This window comes from Syngnathus floridae, chromosome 9 (genome assembly GCF_059516105.1).
Source record: "Syngnathus floridae isolate MCC-2025c chromosome 9, RoL_Sflo_1.0, whole genome shotgun sequence".
Classification (NCBI taxonomy): Eukaryota; Metazoa; Chordata; class Actinopteri; order Syngnathiformes; family Syngnathidae; genus Syngnathus; species Syngnathus floridae.
The window spans coordinates 1257991-1285890 of NC_142421.1; the positions used below are offsets into that span (position 1 = coordinate 1257991).

Consider the following 27900-nt stretch of genomic DNA (forward strand, 5'->3'; position numbering starts at 1 on the left):
GATATTTATTACATTTACCTCTCTGTCCATATTTCTTGACCAATTGAAACCATTCTTACTGAAAATAAGTCAATCACCTTTTTCAATTAAGCACAATGCAATTCCCAAATTAGACATTCTTTAATTACCTCATCAGTCCACTTTTCTCAGTAGATTGAAATTATTCCCATTATTCTAACATTTTACTTTCCTCACGCACTTCAGAAATGGCATTTTTTTTGTTCTTACCTGGGTGACGTCATCGTGAGTGCGGCCTGCTTCGGTCTCGCGACGTTCCACGTTTCCAAGTCGGTGCCAGCGACTCGCTCCATCCAGGGCTGTGCGCTCATTGGTGGCATGGGACGCCCGTCACTGGGATGCAGCTCCAGGGCTTTCCCTATCCGCGTTCCCAGTCGGAAGTGCAATTGATTCTCCGGCTCTCCATTGGGCCCCCACGACGTCAGTCGAGCTGCGAGTCGAACGAGCGTTGCCCGGCCGTCGGTTCTCCGAAAGCGCCGTCATATTGGCTGCTGGAGGCTGCAGCTACTAGCTCGTTCAACAAGACTCCCACGGAGAACGGGAGTCCATGGCCGTAATTTGATTTCACTTTTGAAATGTTCTGCACGGTAGCTGCCAAATGTTTTGAAAGCTAGGGATGACACCATCAAGGATCGTCGGACCTTTTGCGCCTACGTCCGACACCGCGGATATATGCCTGCTCTCGCTCAATAGCCATTTTTTGCAGACAAAGGGGGCTGTTGAATAGGGCTCTCAAAAAGGCACAAGGGTAAGATATATTTTGACAACACACCCCGTTACACACGTCACATATTCCATCTGTCCGTACGGTTACAGCTACACTCCCCTACTGCCCCATTTAGTCTGGATTAGTTTTGGGGGGATCGCAAACCATGCTAGCCTCATTAGCTGCGTGGCTAGCTAGAACGCTAGCTGTAGCGTCCCTGTCAATAGAATGCTAACAGTTAGCATTTATTTCCCCCCTCTAATTGCAAATATTTACTATATGTTGAACATAGACTTTGTGTGAGCGACATCTTCGTGTCTGGTTGTCAGATCCATGTGATTGTTAGCATTTTTGTAGGTGCGTTTTACGTTGTCAATGGGTGAATGTTAGCAAGGAAGCTATCTTGGCTGGGATTAGGGAAAAAAGGAAGACGTCCTGCTGATATTAAAGGATCTAGCAACTGTTATTATGGATATAACAATGTATCAATCGCGTGATCGTTAATGTTATTGTCACGATCGAGGCAACTCGTATGATGTGGAACCTTAATGTCATCTAGACAGTAACACTGGCACACACTGTAAAATACGCCAAAAGTATTAAAAACTACAATCAGGTTTTGTAATGACTTTACTTGCTCAACATTTTTTTATGCTACCTGTTTTAACTGTGTCCCAGCTGCTGGTTTCCCCTTTAGGTATGTGGGCACTGTGCACAATTCTAATGACTTATTGCCACACATCATTTATAAAATTGGTGCCAGGCATACAAAAAAAAGTTGAGATTGAACAAATACACTACAATCTGTGAATCTATAGCATAAGGATCGCATATCACATTTAGTTTTTGTAATTGTAGTTCATGAAATTAGTATTTGAAAGTAAAATGAGCCATCATGGCGGTTAAAGTAATTTCACCATTAGTACCTGGCAAAGTGTAAGCCCCAAAACAAGTCTGTAAATCCGCCAATTTACTACTATTACTTTAAATTTGGCAGTTGCCTATATACTGTAATAAATATTGGCATTTGAATTTGAAGAACCTCCCTATAAATGTTTTTGAGGGCGGGGTTGTTAAATTTCTGTTTTGCATCATTGTCGAGTGGTTTATATGGAAACAGTGGTTCCGATGTCACTCAAGATGCACAATCAAACACCTACCTATAATTCATCTTCACACGAAATACTGCCCTGTCAAAAATACAGCCATGGTAGTGAGTCATGATTTTTTTGCGCAGTGCATATTGCCTCCAAATTCCATTTGCAAACCTGCGTTGAAAGATTGCCGCCCCGCCCTCTAATTGAATTGCTGGGATCAGAACAAATGCCCAAATATCTTCTCCACTCTGCTTCTTCCTTCATCATGCCTTGCCAAGAGGCATCGCAGAGATCACTTTGGATCCCAGGAGAATGGGTGTGTTGGCCTGCCATAAAGCTCAAGTAGCAGTTGTTGGATTTATACTTGCTGAATAAAGATGAAGATGTAATATTGCAGAAAATGGACGCTTTGCTTTTGGCAGCATTTGGCTATTGAGTGGCAATGCTGAATTTGAATGGTGAAATGCGTTGTGTGAATCAAGTCGCATTAGAGGCCTTGATTCCTGGCTTCTGCTATATTCTAGCACACTAGACGCACAGCCAACTTTCACCGTCTCCACTTGCCATCATGACAGAGCAGGCAAAAGAGTGTGCACTAAGCATTCCCTAATACACACAGTGGAAAAGAGCCAGGTGATGCTGACATAATGATATAATGTTCAGTCATTTCCCTAACAAATGACAAAACAGCCATAACATTTAGCAACTTGATTTCACGCGTTGCTAAGGTCCAAATTGTGCAAATTCATACCTTCATATTAAATGTAGTGTTTAAAGTGTGCACCCCTAGTCCAGACCAACTTGGTCTGTCACTCAAGGGCTCTAAACACTGACAGCAGGACTTAAGGGATAATTTGCAGTTTCCCCGAGATGGCAGGAACGAGCAGTCATAGACTCTGCTTGTGGTTTTCCCCATAGTTTCACTTAGGACGAGACGGCAGTCACACCAGCCAGCATGATTCATTCACTCGCAGTCTGGACACGGAAGGGGTGACCATCTCCTGACATCTGCCTTAAAAGTTTTGAATAACACCAAAAACAGTTTCTAGATGTGTCTCCAAAAAAAAAGTATCATTTTATGACAATTTGGAGGCTAATTCCAAACAAATTTACCCCACAGTTTGGGATTTCCTCTAATTTTCTTCAAATGTAATTACCAATTCAACTGCACGAACAATTTCAAGCCATTTTTAAATATAAGACTGTGTCTGCACACATCGGAAATGATTCATGTGACTGGCAAAACATGATCAGTTATATCGGCTTCCAAACAACAAACTTTTGTTTAGCTTGATAGTCATCCGGTCAAATCGGGTTATGGGCATTGTGAGGTCAGCTCCCTTTTTCTATGAAAGTCAAAATGTTGCCCACCTTCAAGCCAGAGTGGGTTATCTGGTTTTTCCTCATCATAGTTTGCGCATAGGGCCGGACAATGAATCAATCGCGGTATGTATGGCACATGTAATAGTCTTCCGCTGCTTGCATTAATACCTGCAAATTGTACCCTGCAAAGGGCATTAAATACCTTGATGCCAACAATTATTTGGCAACATCATGAATGTCATACTTTATGCTCAACAATAGTGCTTTCACAGCAGTTGCACCTTTTTACGGAACATATGACTTCAAACATTTGCAAGAATAAAATCACCTTGCAAACCTGATCAAGCAATATCAAAGATTCACAATCACGGATGAGGTAGTTCCCCACTCCTAATTCTCGATCTTACATTTTTGGACAATGTTATGTCGTCAGCGGACAAAGCAACACCGGTTGTATGAGTGCAAAAACTCTGGCATTTGTATGTTCCCCGTCTGCATGGTTTCAAGGAACATTTTGGTCAGGTCTAGACGAGCTCTGTAATACAACGCATACCACCAGATCAGTTGTGAGCAGATCCTGGGTCATTTATAGCTTTGGCCTTGTGTCACTGCACGTCTGCCTGGCAACCCTTAACTCCACTGTTCCAACAGCTCAAATCAGAGCTATCGACATTTTAATACAAGGTTTCTCTTTTTCTTCTTCTTTGGTTTTGCAGGTCCCCGGGGGCTCTTGTTGAAAAGGAATCCAGCAATATGTGGAGTAACCTGAAAAGCAAATGCCAAACTCTGTTCCATAGCAACAGTTCAGGACCCAACGAAGGCAGGAATGAGGCAGATGCCGTCCACTGCGTGGTGGATCTCAGCCACGGAGGTGCCTCCTCGGGTTCGCTTCAGGCATCTGAAGTCTCCACCTCGTCCAGTAGCCTCCTTCCGGTGCCAACGGTGACCGTAGGGCGTCGTCATCACAACTGCGTCTCCGACGCCGCCCCTCAGATCGTCGAGATCACTATCGACAAGGACGTCGAGGATGCGGGCGGGGGATCGGTCCCTCTGGCTCGCAGAGACTCTTATTCCCGCCACGCTCCGTGGGGGGGAAAGAAAAAACACTCATGCTCCACCAAAACTCAAAGTTCCTTAGAGGTAGAGCGACGGTCCGGCCGCCTGCGAGGAAGCGGAAACCGTCGAGACCGACGCTACGGAGTCTGCTCCATCCAGGAGATGAGCGACACTTTGTCCGGAGGTCGCGGTTTGAGCGGTCGCTCTCTGCGTCAGCGACTGAGCGACACCGTGGGCCTTTGCTTACCGCTAGCGGCTAGCAGACGCTCCGCAAAGAACCCTGTTCTTTCCAAACGAAAGATTCACCTGACAGAGCTCATGCTGGAGACCTGCCCCTTTCCACCGGGCTCAGACCTTGCCCACAAGTGGCATCTGATCAAACAACACACGGCACCAGTGAGCCCACATTCCTCCACCGCCCTGTTGGACGCCTTTGACCCGGCGCACCCTTCTCCCGAGGACGAGGAGGAACGTCTGCGCGAACGCCGCAGGCTTAGCATCGAGGAAGGCGTGGACCCACCTCCGAACGCCCAGATCCACACCCTGGAGGCGGCCGTGCCGGGCTCATCTGTCTACAAACTGGGACCAAAGATGGCTCCCGGCATGGGGGACGCCCCCGGCGACGGCCGAGCCTCGGGAGCGGCCAGTTCCTTTGGAGCGTCGACATCGGGGGCTTGCGGACAGGCGCTAGCGCCCGCGGCTCCGGCCCAGGACACCGACTCCGAGGAGGACTCGATGACCCTGTGTCTACAGGCCAGGAGACCAAAACAAAGGCACGCCTCCGGGGAAGGTCACCTGAGCAGACAGCAAGCCGGGCCCTGGAAGGTTCACACCCAAATCGACTACATCCACTGCCTTGTGCCCGATTTATTGCAGATCACCTCTTTGCCCTGCTACTGGGGCGTAATGGACCGCTACGAGGCGGAGTCGCTGCTGGACGGCCGTCCGGAGGGCACCTTCCTGCTGCGCGATTCGGCCCAGGAGGACTATCTTTTCTCGGTCAGCTTCCGGCGTTACAACCGCTCGCTGCACGCCCGCATCGAACAGTGGAACCACAACTTCAGTTTTGACGCGCACGATCCTTGCGTTTTCCACTCTTCCACCGTCACGGGGCTACTGGAGCACTACAAGGACCCGAGCGCCTGTATGTTTTTCGAACCGCTGCTCACGGCGCCCCTCCATCGGACATTTCCCTTTAGCCTGCAGCACCTTGCGCGCGCAGCCATCTGCCGCTGGACCACTTACGACGGGATCGGCTCTCTGCCGCTGCCCCCTGCCTTGCAGGACTTCCTCAAGGAGTATCACTATAAACAGAAAGTGCGAGTTCGCTGGCTGGAAAGGGAGCCGCCGCTAAAAGTCAAATAGCGCTCCGTGTCCGTTTGCCTGTCAAAGCGTGTGGAGGAAGATTACAGAACTTGAGAAATGCCTCATTACTGACTGACTGACTGACTGCTTCACCTCTTTCCGATGGAGGTTGCCATTCAAATGTAACGACCTATACAAGATTCATTCTAATCTTTATTTTAGTAATTACTTACGGAAAAGTATATGATTATATCTCTGTAGTGCTGTCCGGAGAGCACAACGAATTGAGTTCAATGATATGTATGAATACAGTATACACAGTACCGGTATATAGATATATATATATATAAATATATATATTTTGGATGAGGGCAGGGAGGAGTAGCACAGATGGTGCAAAAACCTCCTGCATCTGCCTGATCCCAAAACATCACCCTGCCTGTAGACCTTCACGCATGCATCCTTGTCCATCCCCCAAAATTCAAATAGCTATAAAGCCACATTCTGTAGCTGCATTTGTACAGGTCACTTTTTACGCACTCAATTGTCTTTCTTGTCATAACACGCACGCAGTCGGTCGGTCGGTCGGACGGACGGACGGACACCTTTCCGAGAGGTGTGTGCTCGCGTCTTGCATTCTGGGCTTGTCTCATTGATCGAGCGACATAAGCCACATTTCTTTGCACATGAGCTAGCATTAGCTTAAGAAGAGAATTCTGACAGGGCCCGTGACGTTTCAGGAAAGTAGTTCAGGGAATTTAAGTGCTTTTGAAAGAATGGTAGATTATTAACGACACGTGTCTCTCCCTAAACACTGATTGTGATTGACAATAAACCAGCCTATTGTTTCTTACTTGGTATGAGATAAACTTGTCAACTTGATTCTCTCGCTATATGGATGGGCTTTGGGCTCAGGCTACTGCAGAAAGGCACGCTTCCAAATTCAGATACAGACTTGGAGTTTGCAATTCAGTCAGATTGTGCTGTTATTTAATGAACGGAGGCTTTTAACATCTTCATGACAATGCTTGTCTTGCAGTCATCTTGACTCGGTGAGTTAATTATGCTTCGGTTTTCTTTACCAGCCAGTTGTAACATGCTTGCATTTTTTTAAAATTTTATTTCAAAAGGTTTATGAAAAGACAATCAGTCAAATTTGGTGCACAGTTTTTCATTTGGCTTTGTGGGTCACAGGATTGTGTAGGAAACGGGGTGCCAGTTATCCAAAAGAATAGTTGCAAAACAAAACAATGGGAAACCCAATGAAAGGTCCTATCATTTCCCATCATTTTTAAAGACGACTCTAAAATTAATGTGGTGTGTTGAGATGTTGCCACCCAGCTAACATTTTGTTGCAAAGCGACCCGTACGGCCTTCAGAACATGGCGGTGCTTATGATAATTCAAGTCTGAAGGCCCCCCCAATCCATCCACAGCGTTAGTGTAACCTATGTGCCTTTTCTATTGAATTTCTTTCCTCTAAATTGGCAGCAAGTTGTGCTTCTTCAGTCCATTGATGTCATGGAATCACAGTGAAAACAAAAAGTAACAAATGGGTGCATGTGCTCCACGCGGCGCACATAAGATCTTTGTCAAGTTTTCTGGTGCTAAATTGGATAAGCTATGGAAAATCAATTACATCATTGTAATTATGCCTGGATTAGGATTTCTTCTGCATGTGCTCGAGCTAATTGGACATTTCTTGCTGAACTTCCAGGAGAGTAGTGAAAGAAAAAAAAATGTCTCATGTATTTCTTGCTCCATATACATTTGTTGGGTAGATTAAAAAAAAAATATGGGTCCAATGCAATCTCTTCTGTAGTTTATAGTAGTCAGTATACCAGTCAAGCCCGAAGCAACTGATTTTATTCTACAATTTTTTAAAAAGTCTGCCCTTATAAGAGAAATGTTATCTTTCAAGTTGAACTTGCGTTCAATTAAATCTTAAACCCTAATTAGTCGTGATAATTATTTTGTCATAACACATTTTTTTTTACTTCTTGTCATTATCATTGAACAGAAAGTCTGAACAAACAGTGCTTATTTATTATTTTGAAACACTCTTCTGTTGCCATTGAAAAAAAAAAAAGCCTGTGGCCATGTAATCATTGTTACTGTTCTATGTGCTAATTCACATTGACATTTTTTTTTTTTGTAGACCAAATTTAACCCTTTTGCCAATAAGGAAAACAACTGAACTCTTTTTGTTCAAACTTGCACTCTAAATTCTCACATTTCATTTGGATTTGTTTAGCAATGGCAGTCTGCCTGACATTGTCTCCATCACACTGTGAATTGATCAGAACATTTCTATGAAAATAAAATTTTGAAAAGGGGCAAAGGTGGCTTGAAAATGGCTACCGCGGTGTCAGAAATGAAATCATATGTACAATCCTTGCTATCATTACTATCTTGTATGTTACTTCTTGGAAATAACATTGTCCTTTTTACTGAGTAGCACGGGCAAATTTGAAAAAATTTGGATTAGGACCCCCCCTTCCCTTTCCTGTCATTCTTCACTCTCGATCTAGTCTCTCAGGGTAACAAATCGGCTGAAGGCCTGTCACTAGTCAAAGATGGCTACTGTCCCTCGAGTGCCCTTGCCCATTCAGACTACAATGTATTTTTTTTTTTAATTAATAGCACCTTAATTGTGGATTTTGTGTTATACAGTGCAACTGTCTTTTTTTTTTTTTTTAGTAATAGGCATAGACATCCAAATCAGTTTCTGGATTATTCCAACTTTACCAATTATATGGCAAGTAACTTGAAATTTGAATTGGACTAACATTTCCTCAAGAAAATGAATGAAGTAGGAATCTCTGAATGTAGCTCAATTTCTTTTGTACTGCAAACTACCTGTCGTTGAGACTAAATAAACAGTGCCCCTGCTGGTTGCAGTAGGTAGTGCACTGTATGTTGCCACAGTAATACATGATAATGAATTCTGTCAAATCATCTCAATTGTTAACGATCAAATGAGTTTTTAAATGCCCATCCATACAAGAAACCAAGTTTTGGGATAATCGTCGCAGATAGATGGTGAACGTTCAAATATTGTTGAAAGAAGAAAATAGGACATTGATTATAGTAGTATTGGGTGTGTACAACGTTCCTATTTCAGGTAGTGCCCGCCCGATAGATGGTTAACATTGAGGTTGGCAAATGATGACTATTTAATGTAGGTATTGCATATTTCAATATGAACTCAGCAAGAGCTCCATCCTTGTTCACGCTACAGTGATCTCAACCTACACTAACTTTAAAGCCAATGGCAGTTTCTTTTTTTAAATGTCTACTGAACAACAAAAAATCGAGAAGCGTTGTCATAATATCCACCAACTGCACTCAACTAATGTATGTGTTCATACAAAACATTGCCTGAAATTCCAGAACTTATTCATTTACCTTCAGGCAACATGAGCTGCAGGAGTACCACCATGCAGCCAAGCCCGTTTGTGTGTGTTTGTGTGTGTGAGTGTGAGTGTGTGGAGCCCCTATGGAAAAGATGCAGAGATGCCTGTGAGGGGTGATGACTCCTGTGAACAACACCTCTGTCCTTATTCCACTCCGTTAAAATTGAAGCCGGTCCATTTCAAGGATGGTCCCAGGACCTTCTGAACGTAGTGTTTTCCCCATGGGAAGGAAGTCCAATAAGTGACGTGAGGAGAGATAAACCATTGTCAATATGATCTACTGCAAAGTAAGACATTTTGTTGGCTCAAGCGCACACATGTCAAAAAAACATGGACCACATTTAGCCAGCACCATGTTTGTGTGATTTCAAAAAAAAAAAAAAAAGTTTGACAACAAGATGGATGTCTACATTTATATTATTGACAAAAGAAAAATGCTTTTGTTATGAAGATGCACTATGAGGAGCCTTGTTTGTGGCGAGACACCACCAGGTCTGGAAAAACGTGAGAAGAAAAGAATATTTAAAACAAGTTACCACCAAATGATATATTTTAGAACGTTGATTTAAATGCTGTATACAAACAGAAATCTATGTATGAATGATTGATGGAGAATTGTTCCTTTGACATCTCGGTGGGTGATATGCAACAGAGTCTAATGTAACAATGGTTGCAATCCTGTCACTTTAATGCTGTATGTGCACATGAGTTTGGGTGCAGATGGATGGATGCATGGATGGATGGATGGATGGATGCGAGTGCTGAGGCAACGGGACTTGGCAACGATGCCAACTAATGATATTCACTCGGCCGTGCATTCCCCCAGACTGCCTTGTTCGTTCTGACCAGTGCTGCCCTTATAACGCATTCACTGCCATTGACAACTTTACACGTCAAAGATCCATTTTACCTGGGCTAGCAGTGAATGAATTTATGCGGGGCGGGGCGGGACAGCAGCAGCCGCTGCCACACACTGATGTCAAACGAATATGGCCGTTTCATTTACCTCAATCCCACAGCCCCACCAGTTTTCTTTTTCACTAAGGCAGGATTTGGTGTGTGTAAATGGCATAATCATGTTTCACAGTTTGTTCTGTGTTTGCGTCACCAGTCTGAGAGAGAGTGTGTGTGGGTGAGAAAGTTTTCCAATGTAACCTGTTCATTTGGAAGAGTCATAATGCTCTACATACAGTACATGTAGCTGTCACTCTTGGTGCTTGGCTTCTGCTTCATTGTCTTAATATTCCAATAAAACTGTTAAGTGTAAACCACACTGACCTGTGATGCAATGAGTGATTTAGTCTTTTTTCCCCCCCCACCTGCACAAAGTCCCTTTTCTGCCTTAACAGACCTTCTCATAGCTAAATAAGATAGGCCAGCCTTCTGAGCATCGTCAAAAAGTTGCCCCTGCATGCCTCCAGTGCAGCCATCCAAAGACTCCTTCCTCGACTGTGCCCAGAAGCAGCTGTGCAGTCACTGCCAACGCTTGAAAGTATAAATAGAAGTCGGGTTATCGGTTTCAAGTGAGCTACCCGAGGATTATGAATAATTGATGCGCGCACAGGAGGGTGGGAGACTTCTGTGAGGTCAAAAGAAAACAAGAGTCACAAAGTCATAACCTTCACCACCGTGTCAGACGTCATCAGATGTCGAACATTGAGTTGGATGCGAGAAGAAGATAAGGCTTGTGTTGGATCAGCAGACCAAGCCCATCCGATTTCATCTCCACTCAGCCCAATCGGCCTTGTCTGGTTTTCTTGCGGCCCCGAACAGTAAACACGTTGCTCTATCTCTGCTCGCCACATTGGTCTGTGGCGAGTTCTTTTTGGCAGCAGCATCAAAAAGCAGGTCAAGAGTGAGAACTGTGATGCTGTTATTCAGATTAGCTTTCTTTTTTTTGTAGCTTGACCAAAAGTATTCACTCATCTGCGCTGACTCACAAATGAATGAACATGATGTTGGTCCAACCACGTCTTTTTTTTTTTGCTGACATTGGCATTTTACAATACACTCCCTCTGGTCATCTTCAGCAAAGCATGGAAAATATTGATGCATATCTGCTCTAACTCATTTTTGTGATATCACGCGAGTTTTCTTTTTCTGAGGATTTGGGTCCGAGATTGACGTTGCCTTTGGTGCTTTGGGTTGTACAGCCCACACACAATGCCACCAAGTAGCTTCCATTTTCATTCTTGGTCGTTTTCTTCGAAAAAGATGTCTTGTTTCTCAGCAACTGTAACAAATAGAGAAGGTCTTTGTCTTTGTGTCATGAGGATGCACACGTAGAGTTGTCCTCAGCTCGGTGCCAACACTGTTTTGTTTTGTTTTCTTTTCATTGTGAGGGGTGCAAAGTCTGGGAGGCCTAAAAAGTGAGATGTTGAAAGACATTTTTTTTTGTCAAGTTGAAGTTCAGTCATTTGGTAAACTCGAGACTCTGACAAGACCTGTTGAACGAGCTCCAAGTACTTTTTACAACAAAGACAAAATCATCAAGTTCATTGATTTCATCAGTTCACTTTATTAAACAAACAAAATCATCTTTGAGAAGGTCCATTCCAAGCTGGTTGTCACATCTCGTCCCCAGCCGTTCCACCGTGTCCGTTGTCATGGTTTCTGTCTGTGTGCTCGCCCCTCCCCTCCTGTGTGCCCATGATTAGTTTGATTATTCGAACCTGCCTCTTGTTACCTGTCGAGTATATAAGTCCTGTGTGCCCCGCCCTCCCGTCGGGTCATTGTTGTCTTGATGTCTTTTTGGCTCCTGTTGTTTGTTGTCGTACTGTTGTTAACTCATGTCAATTTGCCTTTTGCCTTTGAGATATGCGTACCTTTGCTTAAAGTATTCAAATGCTATTTCCAATATGCATGCTCTTTGCTCGTCTGGCCTGCTAATCAACCATTTTTTTGTATTCCTCTTTTGGCAGGAGTAAAGTGTGCTCTGAACTGACATCCACACCACGTGGCTCCTTGCTTGCATTTTATCTGCAAACTGCAGTCTTCTGTTGAAAAGGAGACAAGAGGGAGGAAGAGCAGTGAGACAGTACCATTACTTATCCTAGTGTTGGAGAGCCTCCAAGTCTGTGGCTCACAGCCATGTGAGCGAGCGAGCGAGCGTTTGACCTTTGCTTGACCTGCTTATGAATGCACAGGATCAGCCCGCTTGCAAAGTGCATCGCAGAATTAGATTTGCTTGATACATTTATGGTTGAAGCTAATCCCTTTGATACTTGAAATGGTTGATTCACTTTCCTAATCATGTAAAAATGAGTTTATCAACATGACTGTCACTGTAAAGTGTTTTTCACATTTCCCTTTTCTTGTTTTTTTACAGGGCGCGGCTAAACCAGCACTTTTTGGGGTTTGCCAACCGACCCCTTGAGATACACGTATGCCACTTAAATGAAATGATGCTATTGTATGCTGTTCTCCTGCTCTTCTTGGAACTCGTTTTTTATTCTGCCAGAGATAGTGACTAACAGTATAATCATCTGATTTAGAACCATAGAAACGAAAGGGGGTCTTATTTGCTTAGCAGTGGTTGAGTTCCAGCTTTACCTCCTCCAAATTCTTCAACTTCCCAGCTGTTCAACATCTTCCAGGCAAACTAGTTCAGGCTCTGTTTCAAATAAAATGTCATAAACTCATATTTTGCCTCCCCTATAACTTAAACTAATCCAAATCTTTTTTTTTTTTTTAAATTGTATCTCAGCTTTGAATGAAGTGGAACCTGCAGTCGTTGAGTCATTTTGAAAACCTCCAGGTTGGATTGCAAACTGCATCCTCCCTCTCCAGCAACGTTTCATCTCTCACTTTGACACAAATACACAGCTTTGTGTCCTTTGCCTTCAGCCGAGTGTATCATTGGCGCTTGGCTGGCCTTTGGATAAACCCTCGGTCTGCCCAGCAGCCCTGCTTCTACTCTCACCCCCTGGAAAGTTCTCCTCACTTCACTCAGAGCAGAGCTGGCTGGCACTACCATCTGAATCCATGCATGTGTTTATGGAGCTCTGACAAATTCCTTCCTCCTCGCTCCCTTTCTTGAGTTGCAGACTTGACATGCGAGCATTATATTTAATCCCTGGTTCCCAGTGCACGTCGAGGCCGTGCGTGCGGTGGAGCCGCTCCGGGTCTCGGAGCTGGACCTGTGCCTTCTGTGGCGGATGCAACCAGGCTGCGCTATTCACGTTTGTCGTGCGGTGGAACGATGATTGAGCTTTCTTATGACTTTGCCTGGGTCACTGGTTCAGACCAGGCAACCTTGGCTCGTGACACAAATCTGGTCAACTGACCCTTCCATTGACGCCACTAGTCATGAATCCATTTCATGCATTTCCTAACAGACATTTTCCTAATTCATTCAGCTACAAAGTTCAGTGGAAAATTGTAATGCGTCTAATTCTGTTATGTTTGTAGCACTTTTAAAATGTGGAAGAAATGATTAAATCAACAAAACTAGAGTTGGGTGTTTGGATGTGTTTTGGCAACAACAGCAACAGAAAGAAGTTTCGAAATAGGCTTTGTGTTTCGACGCTAAGTTAGAAATCGTTTCGACGTAAGATCTAAAAAGGGAAATATTAAACATCTACCAAATTCCCCATGGGTCCAACTTTGGAGCATGTTATTGATCACAGCCCACCATTTGTATTTCATTGAAGATCTCACACGCAGCTGCTGCCATGATGTCCGCCACGCTGCTCGAATGCATACGCACATTCTGCTCCTTGTTCAATGTATATTTGGAGAAGGAGCTGTATAGTCTACTCGACAAACATTGTCTGCCTGCGTGCGTGTGGGGTCTCTCTTTAAATGGCTCCAATCCAGCCAAAGAGGAGGAATTGGATCGAGTTGCCAGGTCAAACGACGGCGCCTGTTAAAAACCTCGTATTCAACTTGACTTTGCGAAAGGAGAACATTTTAAGAAGCAAAGCGTAGAGGCACCGAGTGTTTGAGTCTTAACTTGCGGCCAGCGCGACCAGTACAACAGGAAATGACACAACTCAGCACAGTGGCTAAAAATAATGGGCCTTGTTAAGAGAGAATGGTGCCAGGGAGAACAGCAAATATTATTGCAATTAAACCGCAGGCCTAAAACCGAGGTTTGTTATTTCAAAGACCAGAAGGAAGGGAAAAGTGGACATGGAGAGGACTTTCGATTCTTGCCAATGGAGTGAAATGCGGGGTGGGGGGGGGAAGATTCCTCAAGTTATGGCGCAGCGCTTGGGCGTTACCACCCTGAACAAAAGACGAAAGAAGGGCTTGCTGAGGGCTGGAACTGTGGAACACAAACTGACACCGCTGCCACTCCACTTCACCTCCCCCTTTTCAAAGTCGCACACACACACACACCCTGGCACTCAGCAGCGCCGAGCTAAGAATGGAGCACTCCTCCAGCTCTGCTCACGCAATGTGGTGTGCTGAAATTTCCTGCTCTGAAAAGGTTATTGGGAAGATACCCATTAAAATGTGTGAGGGAAGAGGAAAGACACCAGCGCTTGCCAACCAACTGCACACACACACATGCATGGAATAATAAAGAAAAGAAAAGAAAAGAAGGCGGAGGAGTGGATGGAAATGAGTTTAGTGGAGGAAAGTTAAAGAAAGAAAAGCACAAGAGGGGGAGTGCATGCTTTCTTTGCTGACCACTGGCTGAAATGCCAGCCTTTTTTTAAAGGTGTGTGTGCGGGGGGGTTGGTATTTGCATTCCCTCTCTCCAAATTCTGTTTTCAGTGCTCCTTCGAACTCTTGACTTTCCCAACCCAAAAGCTATTTCCTGATTCCTTCCCTCCCTCCCTCCCTCCCTCATATAATTATTCTTCTAGGCAGTTCTTTTCTCAGCCTTTTTTCTTCCAGCACTGCCCGTTGTGTACTTAAGGTGACATCACAGCCTCAATTGGGCAGCCTGATACAGAACGTTCGCAATAGGTCAGAGGTCACGACTGCTCCCAATTTCCACACATACTACATGAAAGACCTGTGTGTGGAACATTCACTTGAAGATAGTGTTGTTGAAAACATTTGAATGGGATATTTAAACCATGTGGCAGTGAATGGCATCCAGTTAATTATTTCAGAGTATTTATTTTTAAATCATTATTTATTTTATTATTATTTTCATATGTATTATTTTATATTATTAAGACATTTGTGAACTTTGCCATTTCAGTTCTCTGCATTTTGGGGCTCGGCTAAAACAGGGCTAAGCGAGGCAGCGCTCCCGCACTCAGCTAAAGGTCCTCTGACAGTACTAATTTCGAGTGCCTCATTGCTGGCAACGAGTGCACACACGTCAGACAGAACGATGAAAGCGCGAGCGAGGAAGCTGGACAAATGTTATCAAAATAAATCATAAGTCCAACCTTAATAGCCATTATGTGATTTTGGCGTGACCTATAAAGAACGCCTTGTTGTCAGCCGGGATTGCTCACAAGTCGCCGATGTGAGTAAGCCAAATATTGCAGCAGAAAGTTAATGAAACATGCATGTTTTGATTGGTACAAAGGAGAATTTTATTTACTAAGGGCGGATCACAGGAAAGCTTAGTTGACTTGTCACAGTGCATTGGCTGATTTGAAGTGAGTCCCACGCAGTATGCCCTCATTAAAGGCTTCCCTATCTGCTCCATAAATGGCTGCATTGTTCCCATTCACATCACATTGTAACTTTTTTTTATATAACAAATATGAATCATTTGGAATGCGGCCTCCAATTTCTTTTCGAGCCCACAACCCCACAGCATTAACAATGTATCCTCTGCATGTTCTCAAAGCTCTCTCTCTCTCTTTCTGTGCAAGCTGTGTTGACGCTCTTTCCCTCCCTCCCTCCCTCCCTCCCTCCCTCCCTCCCTCCCTCCCTCCCTCCCTCCCTCCCTCCCTCCCTCCCTCCATCTGTGCGCTTCTGTCCCCATTCCAGCTGTTCTGGGTGTGGCTGCTGCTGGCACCATCAGGAACTTGAGCTTTGGCTCCACTGGAGAGGAGTTGTGTGCAAAAATGGGATATGGAGATATGGTGATACTTTTTACAACTCCAAAGCCATAGTGTGCTAATTTTATAGAAAGCAAATCAATTTGAAGCTTCACATACAGCCGTTCAACATATGTGTTAAGTTGCGGACGCATGTGGAGGCACGTTGGACGAGTGCCTGATGATGTCCAGGCATCTGCTGGGTGTAAGGTCAGGGTTGGCATGCTGGGGATCAGAGCAGGGTTTAGCACCACTGACCGATGATGTAACATACAGTAGACATGGGGCGCGCATCAACATACTGACATGCTCATACGCACCAACAACAATGTACAATGGAAATACACAAGGCTGAAAAATTCAAATGGAAAATTAGATGATTAACAAGACATTTAAATTGATCATTCTCACAAGTGAGTCAATTGAACTCACTAGTAGAATGATGGACATTTTGAACATTTGTTTGCTAACAAAGTTTTGGAAGGAAAATGTCGTTTTTGGTTTCAATACGACTCTGTCCCCAGTTAATGAAACAAAAACTTCCCAAATGTTCTTCTGCAAAAAGCCCAAAATCCATGTTCAGTATTTGTATAATGACTTTATTTGTGTTGCAGTCACATGGAAATGCTGCTACTCATCTGCCTATCAACACACAAGAGACTCTCAAATGAACATGCCGCATCTTGTTAAAAACACGTCGGAGTACATAAAGCATGTCGGGTTTTTCCCCGAGAGCAACGTGGTGGATTTTGGCACACTCTGGAGTCTTGAGACACTTTGCACGCCAAGCTTCAAGCAAAGACGGAACATGTCTAATTATAACAAAATATCATGTCGAGAATGATTTCATTTGATAACTGAATGTAAGGGGCAATTGTAATTGGTCAGGCAAACATGGAACCCGAAAGATTCCCAGAAGGAATGAGATGAACGATGCCTATACTTTGGCAGCTTCAAGCTTTTTCTTTCCTATGGTAGCACATACGTCGTACGTTCTAAGTCAGGGTGGCGGGGATGAGCTCATGGAGCGCCTTTGAGGATCACAGGAAGCCAATAAAAGGCTGCCGGGAAAGAAAGGGGACACCGCCGAGGGAGTCTGGGGCAGGAGGCATCCAGACGACAGCTCTGCAAATCCACGGGCCTTCTCTGCCAAACAGCTGAACCTCGAAAACCTCTTGCAGGGCATGTTGCCACATGCTAGCATGAGCTACACTATGTCATTCTGCAATCAAGCTGACATTTTCGTGGAAGTGGAATCGAGACCACCGTGCTTACGTTTCTTGAACGATATTGCCAGTCATTGTGCTACTTCAACTATTTCCGGGTTAAAGCTGAGTCGCTTCATATGTGTCAAAACAGTCCAAAGTTGTTCCTCTTTTATCCTTGAAAGATGAGCGTCTCAGAGTAGAGTAGTGATGATAAGTCCCAAAATTGCACAGTATCAATGAAAAGCTCATTGGAAGAGAATCCATTGGTCGAAAATGGTTGCGATGATTCCAAATGTGAATAGAATACAGACATATCGGATGGATGTCCTTGGAAATCTACGTGGAAATAGACAGTCAAAGGCTATTGCCATTGGACCTGTCGAGTAAATCCAGCTTGAGACCTCCCACTTTGGGACTGCACTCAGTTATTTGAACCTTTGCCCAGGAAGTTATGTAATCGCTGCTGCAATTAGCAGGATTACACCAAAATAGCAGGCCACTCACTTTCTTTCAAATGGATGGCGGCGAGACAACGATGAATTATTCTGCATGGATTATGGGTATGTGAGCTTTCAACGTGATTTGTGCCAGACAGAATCAGTTTACGCTCTTGCTGCTCTTTTTCTTGCCATTTGTTGTCGTGAGTTCTAGCTGAAAGTCGAAATTGGTTTCATGACCGCCGAGAGATAAAAGGCATCCTTTGCACGCCACGATTTCTGTCCTCGCGCAGCTGGGCGAGAAAGCTGCCGGATGGATGAGGAGGGCCGGAGGCTGAAGGGCGGGGGGGGGGGGCTATTATCAGAAGGGAGGGGGGGGTACATTCCTTCCATCGGATCTGTGCTTCTGCCAACCAGGTCACTCTCAGTTCAGTCCCAGGAAACTGTAAAGACAAAAATGTCCTAAATGTGTCTATAATGGACTCGGCCACATTTTACACAGCATCCTTGGGAGTATTTGAGATGTGTGTGTGTGTGTGGGGGGGGGGGGGTGATTGAAACCCAGCACCAGGTATTGTATATCCTGCAGGTTATTTGATCACAATTGCAACTTTGGAGGAAGAAAGAAAGAAAGAAATTGCTTGGAGAACAACACGTGCAGATTTAGTGGATAAAATATTGCACAATGTTAAATAAATGTAAGGGCACATTCCAAATGATTCCTCTTTGCTATAGGGCAAAAAAAAGACCTTTTCTGCATCATTACTCCACTGACTTGGTCCAAACTGTCACGACTCGCCCCCGGTCAGTCCATTATGTGTAGGTTGTCATTCGTTCTGTCAGTGTCTGTGTGCTCGCCCCTCCCTTCCTGTGTCTACTCTCAATCTATGTACCAATCACAGTCACCTGCCTCTCCTTACCTGTCGCGTATAGAAGTCCTGTCTGCATGTCACAGCCCTGTAAGATTGTTCTCGTCGTCGTTCTTGTCTTTTTGTTCAGTTCTTCTCGTCCCTAGTCGAGCTTCTTATAGTCTGTCTTTTGAGTTCTCCAAGAAACCAAGCTGGTCCAAGATGCATTTGGTTGCCCAGCCCCAATCACTTTATGACAGCAAGCTCAAATGCACTTGAGGACACTCATTAAACTAAGACAAATTGCTGTTCCTATGGTGTACTTTGTGGCAGCAGTGGTTTTCCTCTCGTGCAGGCTTCCCTGCTGTATTCAAGATGTTGACATCAGACAGCAACAAATAGGAGAGATTCTGACTTTTCTTTTTTTGTTGTGTAGCCTGATAGAAAAAATATGTTTTTAATTTGTGTTTGACTACACAGGCTTTTGATGTTGGGCTATAAGTCTGAAATGCATGTCAGCATGTATGTACATGTAAGTATAATACCAATTTTAATACAAATTTCTGATGATAAGGACTCAAACTATTGTCCAGGTGGTCGTAGCAGTTGTCCACCTGGAAGCCCTGACCCTAATATTGTTTTTTCAGCATGATATAATTTAGTGTGGTCAACTTATGTTCACTTTGTGTTGAATTAAAAGCATAAATAATTGCTTTTTTTTTCTACACAATTGAGAATGTTGCAGACAAGGGACAACCGTGCTCACTTTTAGAAATGTGCAGAAAGATCATGCACTTATTTCTGCCCTTCAGGCCTTGTGCGTCTCCTCTTCTCAACACAGGTGGGCGCCACTGGTCCACCAAACAATATTGTCAAATCCGGCAGTGGAATTATACTGTTCCATATCAAACTTATGTTATGTGCTCCCACGGAACATGTTTAAAACAGACAAACACGTACATTAACAAATACGTATATATTATTTTTTTTTTTAAAAAATGCACCTACTTAGTGATATATCTGGGCCCGTGTTGTACAAAGACTTACAAAGTACTGCACAGCAACTTGGCAAATAAAGATTGATTCTGATAAGAGCTCACAAATGGCATCATGAGTATAGATTCCAGCCTCGGCTCCATAGTTCTTCAAGTCTACTCCAAGCCTTGCAAACCCCCATTAGATCCCTAAGTACAACACAAAGCTGTCAGGAGCCATCAATAATACACACCACAAAAGCAGGCAGTCCAGGGGTTGCCATGGCGATGAGAGCAATATTTTTCTCCAACCCAGCATGGCGTCCAAATAGACTGAAATATTATTTGATGTAGACCGCTCAAAATGCATACATTTACAATCTGGGTCAATTAAAAGGGGTGTTTGTCTTGCGGACGACATGCTGGTGAATAATTGAGGAGCGGAGTCGAGGGGCACACAAAAATACATACGTGTTGCTTTTAGCGAGGGTCATTTTTCATTCGCTCATTGCCAAAGGCCATTGAGGGGGACCTTTGTATCGATCGAGCCCTGAGTATTGGATTGAATGAAAGCTAGCACGGTAATACAAAATGTCAGGCAATAAAGGCTCAAATGTATCATTTAATAGAGAAGAATATAAAGGAGCTCTATTGGCTTTGCGATTCACATGACAAATCTGCACTCAGTGTCCCGTTATGCTCTTTGAAAATAAGAACAACCTAGTAGGAAAATTCATACACTCAAAATTCAATTTGAGTGACCATTGTTCGGGAGTCTGGAAGGTTGCTGGCGATCAAAGGAAACTAAATGAATCCATTCATGTCTTTCAATTTGGAGGCATGTTAAAATAATTCCCCTACTGTCATTTGCAAAAAGGGCACACTGGGAGCAATAGGGAAGTCCGTCTGGATGTATTCATACAAACGTTGGCCTGCGGCTTGCCACAGGATGAAAATTGATTTAACTCCACGGAATGTCCTCCATGAGAAGCCGGTCAATGCAAACAGAAGGAAAGATGAATGAAGACTAACATGTTCTCTGAGGGGAAAGAAACCAAGCAAGAACCTCTAATATGAGATTTAGAAGAAATGAACTTCATTTTACCTCAGTCCCCTCCTAACTCCTAGCATAGATTTTTTGTCAAATGTTCCTTTTCCTACCCACGTTGTCTTAACTATAATCAAATAAAGTGGCAAGTCACTGGCAAAAGGAGTGCATTACCCACAATGCAGTGCCATCTTGAATTACATTAGACTAGAACCTTACAAATGGCGACTTCAATCATCTTGGAACAGATAAGCTTCAATAGGTTTCTTGTTTAGTGGAAATGAACGAAAAACAGGCACCACCGACAACAAAATAGTAGGATTTAAAATCTACAGTCGATATAAAAAGTGTACACACCCCTATTTAAATGTCAGGTTTTTGTGAATTTTAAAAAAGTCAATACTTTTTCCACTATTAACTTTTCTTTCTTTTATGTTTTCGGGTGTGATAGTAACACAAATATACATTTTGTGGTTGCACAAGTGTGCACACCCCCTTCTAATTGCAGATTTGTATCTCTTAACAACTGAAAGACTCCTCCCCATATTGAGCTGCATTAGTCTCGAGCATTCGTTGAGCAACACATAAGAAAAGATGAAAGCCAAAGCTTTCAGTACCATTTCACCATGCCAGCACAAAATCAAAATATCCTGGAAATTTAAGTTTACATGCTTGTTTCCATTATGTTTCATTTGTTAATCAGATAAAATAAAGAAAACTGGCTTCAATTCATTCAAGAGGTTGCGTATGTGTACTTATCCAAATATACACTTTGGATGTTATATCCACAAAATAGAAATATCTCATTAGAGAAGAATGATCCCCCTCATACATGAGGTCATGCACACAGGGACAGTTGACAAATGCTCAGTTGCTCATTCAACCTGTGAAAAGGCACATTGATTAATTTAGTCTAAAATGAGCACAAGGCCAGGCTGCAGTGGGCATCATTATTCATGAACGCCCAATGATTTGCTGTCAAGCAGGTGATGGGCAATGCGAGTGTGAGGATAAAAACACTCATTCAATCAGAGGGCAGCCCTCCAATTGTCTAATCACTTGCTGGTTGGACTTTACAAGAGCGCACCTGATTATGTGAGCAGCAGAAGCACTTTGAATAAATGTAAAGGGAAATGAGAATGCAACTTTGGCTAGCACTAGCCATTTTCATCATTTCAAACTTTTGCTGACAAATGTTTTCACCATTTTAGGGAAAAGAATGGTAAGACGGGAAATACTAGCAGGGGGGGGGTGAACATGATTCCTTGTTAATGTCAAAAGCACTTTCCCTGGATAAAATCACTCTGCGGTTTATGCACATCAAGTCTACAAGTAGAATGAAGAAATGCAAAGTTGAAACAATTTGGAGTCAAAAGAACTTTGCTTTAAATGGGATCATTATTTAGCTTTGACAACACACACACACACACAGCCTTCACTGAGGTATTCATTTGCGTAATTTCAAATTATAGCTGGTGCCTTTCGAGTAGTAATCACAACATAACATTTTGTAGGGGTATTTTGAAATTCATTAATATGCTGATGAAGGATGCCACAAAGTATTGCAGCATTTGTCCACAAAAATGATTAGATGCAAACATTTGGATTTGTGGAAGAAAGGAGCAGACAAATGGGCAATTTCACAGTCTAGTGAGTTATGGGATCCTGTTTGTACTCTGTGTGAAATAAGTGAACAAATCAAGTGCAGTGAAGTATACCAAAATATCTGCACCGACGTTGTGACATCTCACTGTGTTGTGGCAGGACTTACCATTTTGGAGAGTTGTCTCTCATAACAGTAGCTTTGCATCCAATTGAAGAAGGAAAGTTGCAGAGTTTCAAAACGTTCATTAAGGTCAAATGCAATCACAAAAAAAAAAAAAAACACGCAAACTTGAGTAAGGGTGCAATTAAAATGGCTTACTGGGTGTCATGTGTTTGCCAGAGGAGAGAGACAGACACATCTCTGTTCCGGATCCAAGCAGGGAACATCAGTACATTTGGAATCAAAATAGAATTATAGTCCAAGTGGGGACACGCTGCTCTTTCCTATTGTTTATTTGAGTCATTCGAACACTGTTGCGTTTAATGTCAACTAAAGGGTAAGCAATAAGAAAAAGACAGAATGTCTTTATTGGCTCACAATTGATGGGAAAGCAATTTAACAGCAAACACTCTACTAAATGGCACCACAAAATGATCATACATTAAGAATACAGAGAACAATATCGCATACATCGGGTGGCTGGACCATAAAGCAACACAGGACGGATCAGGAGTTACATCCGAGTCATCCGTGTAATACGGCTTCATTTCACAACCCAGTGTATACTCAAGACCGACCGCAGATGACACAATGACATCACGACTATATTTTCAGCCTTCAAAAGGATTACTTCTAAAATCAAAACACTGAAACATGCCACTTGTTTGTGTTTTACCTGACCGAATGATTGAATGATTTCCTCTCTTGTGCTTTTGGTTTACAGTTCAATGAGCGCAATCTTTACCTCAGATGAATGCATTCAATTTCTTCTGTGACAGGCAAGGAGGAGGTCCTCAAGTCCAGTTCATCCACAGTCCTAGCCGGGGCGTACGTTGACCTCCATCTCACCAGCACAATCTTCTTCAGATAGGTGACCGTGTTGTTTTTGACACTGACAAAGCAGAAGGTATTGATCATGCTGTTGCTCATTGCGAGGCATTCGATGATATAGAAGACCACCAGCGAATTCTTCTGGCGGGAGATTAGCGTCGGGTGGAAGTCCCGCAGAATGGCGAAGCCGTAGTACGGAGCCCAGCACAGGATGTAGGCCATCAAGATAGCGATGAGGACCATCACGGTTTTGCGGCGGCAGCGCAGTCGCTTGCGTATCTGCTCCGTCTGGAAACCGGGCACATTCTTGAACCAGAGCTCGCGGGAAATTTGGGTATAACACATGGCCATGATGATCACCGGTCCGACAAACTCCACGGCAAATACCAACAAAAAGTAGGAGCGGTAGTAGGCCTGTTGGTCCACGGGCCAGATCTGAGCGCAGAAGACTTTGGGAGCGGTCAACGCGGCGCCGCCCTGAGGGTACTTAGTTGCGGAAGCGAAGTAAGCTGACGGAAATGAGATGACGATTGGAATAATCCAGACTCCGGTTATCAGGCAGTAGGCCGTTTCGTACTTCATTCGAGGCTTCAGAGGATGAACGATGGCCATGTACCTGAGAACAGAGACAATATCAAATTGATGAGAGTGTAGACATCAGTCAGTCAGGCTGTATCTTTGCATGACTGTGGCTAAAATGACAAACAATTCACATAATGCATCCATTCAAAATGGCACAAACATTTGCTTCACAGTCTTGCACGGGCCATTGACTCAACACAGCTTCATCCTCAAAGTATGTATTATTTACGAGCGTCTGTTCAAAATTGACATGAACATAATCTCCTGTGCGACGGAGCACAGACAATGTGCCTCTGCTCATTTGAGATAAATCAGCAGCCCCAAATCCTATACTATCATCATTGCCTCGGTCGGAAAGAAAAACACTCTTCTTGACGAAAGAGTTCCAAAGAGCCTCATAAGTGAAGAAATAAAAGTTACAGTTCAGGAAAGGCCAACACTATGGATTATTCTGCAGCAGCATTACCTTTACTGAAACCACAAAATGACATGTCAAGTGTAAATGGCTTTTAAAAGCAATCATCCATCATCTTCCCTTACAAAGCGCCAAGAGCGATCACCGTATGTCCCAATTATGTTTTAATGTCGGCACGACGTAGCGTGTTCGTCATTAAAAGACAATTGTGGCTGCGTGCCAAATGGCAATACAGCGTTTTAACTACATTTCAAGACATAAATCCTTGAAGTGTTGGAAAATTATGCAGGAAGGGGACACAAAAATACTGATACTTATACATTTATAATATGTGTTTTGTATGCAAACAAAATAGACAACAGATCCACTATCATGAAAAGCTTAGACGTGTGGAAATGAGCCAAACTCCTTACCTGTCCACCGCAATGGCGAGCAAGGCGTTAGTGGAGACGTAGAGCGAGACGGTGCGCAGATAATTGACCGAAGCGCACAACACCAAGCCGTGATCCCACGACAGTTGTTTGACCACATAGTAGTCGACCAGAAAGGGACAACACACCACCGCCACCAAAAAGTCTGAAATGGCCAAATTGGCAATGAGCAAGTTGGTGAGGTTGCGGAGCTTCTTGTAACGCGTCAACGAAGCGATGAAAATGAAGTTCCCCAAGCCGCAGACGAGCATGATGCAGGCCAGGACCACGCCAATGATGATGGTGGCTACGTAGAAGGCCAGACTCTGGGTGATGTCGGGGATTTCGTCGGGCGGAATCCCGTAGTCCACCTCGTAGTTGTCTACGTAGTGATCCAAATTGCCAGCCGTCAACAGGTGGCTGATGTTTAACGCTGCCATTTTGTTTGGGAGCAACTAGAACTGAGAAATTAGGGGTGAAGCATAGCAACGACTTCTAAAGGCCTCACTTGAACACTTTTTGAATATAAACACTATTTTGAAGAGGGTGAACCATCTTTGAAGAACCCCCTTGACCTGAAAGAGAAAGTCGATGCATAATTCATCAGACGGTCACGATTCGTATCATCGGAAAAACAAATTACACCGCCAGAGTCCTTCAGCAGGTTATCAAGGATGGCAGGTGATGCCGTCCGTCCGTCCGTCCCTTTGAATATATCTGGAAACTTTAGCTGAGGCCACTCCAGCGAGAAATGGCCTTTGTGCAATTTATTGTAACCTTGTCGACTTTATCGCGAGGCTGTGTCACTAAACTATGCGTAGCGTGCTCACGAGGCATTTTAAGTGATGCTACAACACAGCACGAGAGAACACCAGGAGCCATGGAATAGAAGTGCTAGAGCAATGTAAATAAAGCTCATAAAATTTGGGACATCACTGATACAGTTTGCTTTAGTCTGTGTTAGTTTTTAATCATTTTATATTAATATATGGAGTATTTCTCATGATTGTGATTCAGGGTCTGCAACTCACCACAGAGGATGATGACATACGGTTTTTGATACGTCAGGTGTGAAACAATTCATGGACGATTTGATTTGAAATTTGAACGGTTCAATTCGGTTGGACCCAGCGGGGTTATGAATCGATTCAATATGGTGCGGCTCAGTTGGGGAGACTATGATGCAATGACTTTTATTGTCGAGAACCTCAACTGTCCAGTTGCAATCAATTCAGTAACTTGGATTAATGACAGGGGCATGGAAACCTTTTAAATATTCATGGTGGCAAATTCTTATGTGTGGTTAACACCAAGGTCGAGCCTTGTGAGAGAAAATGAAACAATAGCCAATTAGGACGCAACCTGCTGAACAACTTCATGAGCTCAGAATTATTCCTGACAGCAGCACAAATCAGGAATAAGAAAAAATATATAATAACAATAACAATAATAATAGCACTGTATTATTTAGAAATGTAAAACATCTTACCTAAAAATGACGTAGAAGTTCAAGTGAATGTTCAATTTAATTCATAAAGCAATTAAAGCGCCCTCTGATTGGCCAGCACTGAAGAAAAGTCCGCGAGCATCCATCATCACGTTACGCTCCTCCTCATTCGCCTCCTTGTAGGAGACAACAAAAAGTTGTTCCTCCGCCGCCTTAAATGAGGACCCTGATGATGACGCTGTGTGGAGAAGTAGGTGGGAGGGTGGAGGAGGGAGGGAGGGAGGAGGCGGGGGGGCGTATGGAGGATGCGTGGGTGTGAGTGTGCCAAAAGGTTGGAGCAGCAAAGCCTTCAGTGTCAGCCAGAGTGGTGATGTATGCACATTAAAAGCTAGCAACGCCTTCAAATCACCTTCACAGGATAGTACATTTAATCAATATGCATTAGTTGCTTTAATTTACTTGTCGTTATTATTGTACAACAGTGCAAATGCCAGGGAAGCCTCATGATTGCTTTACAAGCCTCTTTGTGCATAATTACAAACCCATAAAAAAAGTTCCAGCTGTCTTCCAAGATTGTTGGTGGTGTTGTTTTGGCACTGAGTTGTGCATCATCTTCTCCGGACAGCATTTTTGTTATGGTTTTGTCATAAAATTACAAAACGGAGGGATGTGTATGCTGAATATTGATGAGATAATGTTCGTTATTGCAATGAATGTCATTCTACAAATGATGTTCATATTGAGTCCGGAGAGACTCGACCTCCATTTGGACTCTCATCTCATAGAAAGTCACTCCACGTATTGCGTTTTCCACTCCACTGACCCATGAAGGATTCTGTACAATAGCAAAATATTCCACCGTTTTTAGCAGCTATCTTTGCTAAGCTGGTTTTACCTGCTAACTGTTGTCACATTCGAGCATCGGCAACTTAAAGAGGTGACATCCCGTGGAAAAAAAATAAAAAATCACTCAACATGCCACAATTTACAATCATATTGATCCTTTTAATAATTGATCATTTAGCGTTGTTAATATTTCCTCTGTCCTGTTGCAAGAACGCTCGCACACATACATTTGAAGTTTTTAAGTAAAAAGTTGAAATGTCGGATTTTTTTCTTTTTTATGAGAATAAGCCATTTGTTTCATCAATGTACATTTCATAAATAATAGTATATATTTTTGTAAATCCTCATCATAGCCCAAAGTTATTCTGGCATAATTGTTGAAACAATTTTTTATTAAAGATGTATTTATTTTTTCCGTTTCAGCCCTCTAGAGTTTGTTTGTTTTGTTTTGTTTTGTTTTTTGCAGCTGAATCATATTCAAATATTCAAAAGTGCATCGTTATGTGCGAGGCCCAAGTCAACAGCCAATTGGTGTCTCTGGGGATGCATTTTAAGAGTTCTCCACACAGCTAGTAATCTCTCAAACGGCGTCGCTTATACATATTGGAATAGGCCGATGCCGACACCGCTAGCGCTGGCGGCATAATCAGATTCTGGACTATCCAGCTATTTACACTTAATCAGCATTAAATGACGTGTCACTCCTGTGAGAGTGGCTGTTTTGTTCAGAATGCTCAAAAAGTCTCATCAAGCTGACTGTGAAAGGGAGAGGGGAGTGTTGAGATTGGACAGCAGAGATCTTTGTGGTCATCCATCCCAAACAGCAGACAAACAGGGACAGACAACAGCTCTGATGACTTCACCCAATTGATTATTTTTTGATGGAAAGCCAGAACCATTCTTTTTTGCCGTTTGACAATCTTGTCTCAATTGCCCTGAGATCCCTCTTTACAGCACCTGTCAGGCTGCGGTAGACGTTATCGAGACAATGAATGTAAATTAGGAGTATAGCGCCCATTCGCACCGCTCACTTCAAACCAGATACTTCAGGAGCGGAGGGAGAGCGACGACACTTAAAAACAAATTGTACTTATATACATTGCTATCACATCCTTTCTTTCTTCAATATTTACCTTTTCTTAATCTTTTATATTATTGAAGAAAATTCAATTGTTGCATTCTCATGACAAATAAACATTGTAAATCTCGAACA

General features: G+C 43.3%; 2 protein-coding genes and 1 long non-coding RNA gene across 4 annotated transcripts; 2 read left to right on the forward strand and 1 right to left on the reverse strand.

Moving 5' to 3' along the window:
- Positions 1 to 282: 282 nt before the first annotated feature.
- Positions 283 to 10193, forward strand: socs5b (suppressor of cytokine signaling 5b). Its single transcript, XM_088384012.1, has 2 exons — positions 283 to 766; positions 3861 to 10193. The coding sequence occupies exon 2, from the start codon at positions 3898 to 3900 to the stop codon at positions 5563 to 5565; it is 1668 nt and encodes a 555-aa protein (XP_088240138.1). The 5' UTR covers positions 283 to 766; positions 3861 to 3897; the 3' UTR covers positions 5566 to 10193.
- A 1461-nt stretch (positions 10194 to 11654) lies between these two features.
- LOC148392810 (uncharacterized) lies at positions 11655 to 12561 on the forward strand. Of its 2 annotated transcripts, XR_015860395.1 has the most exons (3): positions 11655 to 11756; positions 11842 to 12012; positions 12249 to 12561. It is a non-coding gene; the product is annotated as an uncharacterized LOC148392810 (long non-coding RNA). The 2 variants fall into 2 exon arrangements; XR_015860394.1 differs by having other exon boundaries at positions 11661 to 12012.
- Positions 12562 to 22535: 9974 nt separating this feature from the next.
- On the reverse strand, positions 22536 to 26066 carry prokr1b (prokineticin receptor 1b). Its single transcript, XM_088385277.1, has 3 exons — positions 25884 to 26066; positions 24398 to 24969; positions 22536 to 23603 (listed from the first exon to the last, which is right to left on the reverse strand). Exons 2-3 carry the CDS (start codon positions 24832 to 24834, stop codon positions 22898 to 22900), a joined length of 1143 nt encoding a protein of 380 aa, XP_088241403.1. The 5' UTR covers positions 24835 to 24969; positions 25884 to 26066; the 3' UTR covers positions 22536 to 22897.
- Positions 26067 to 27900: the final 1834 nt, after the last annotated feature.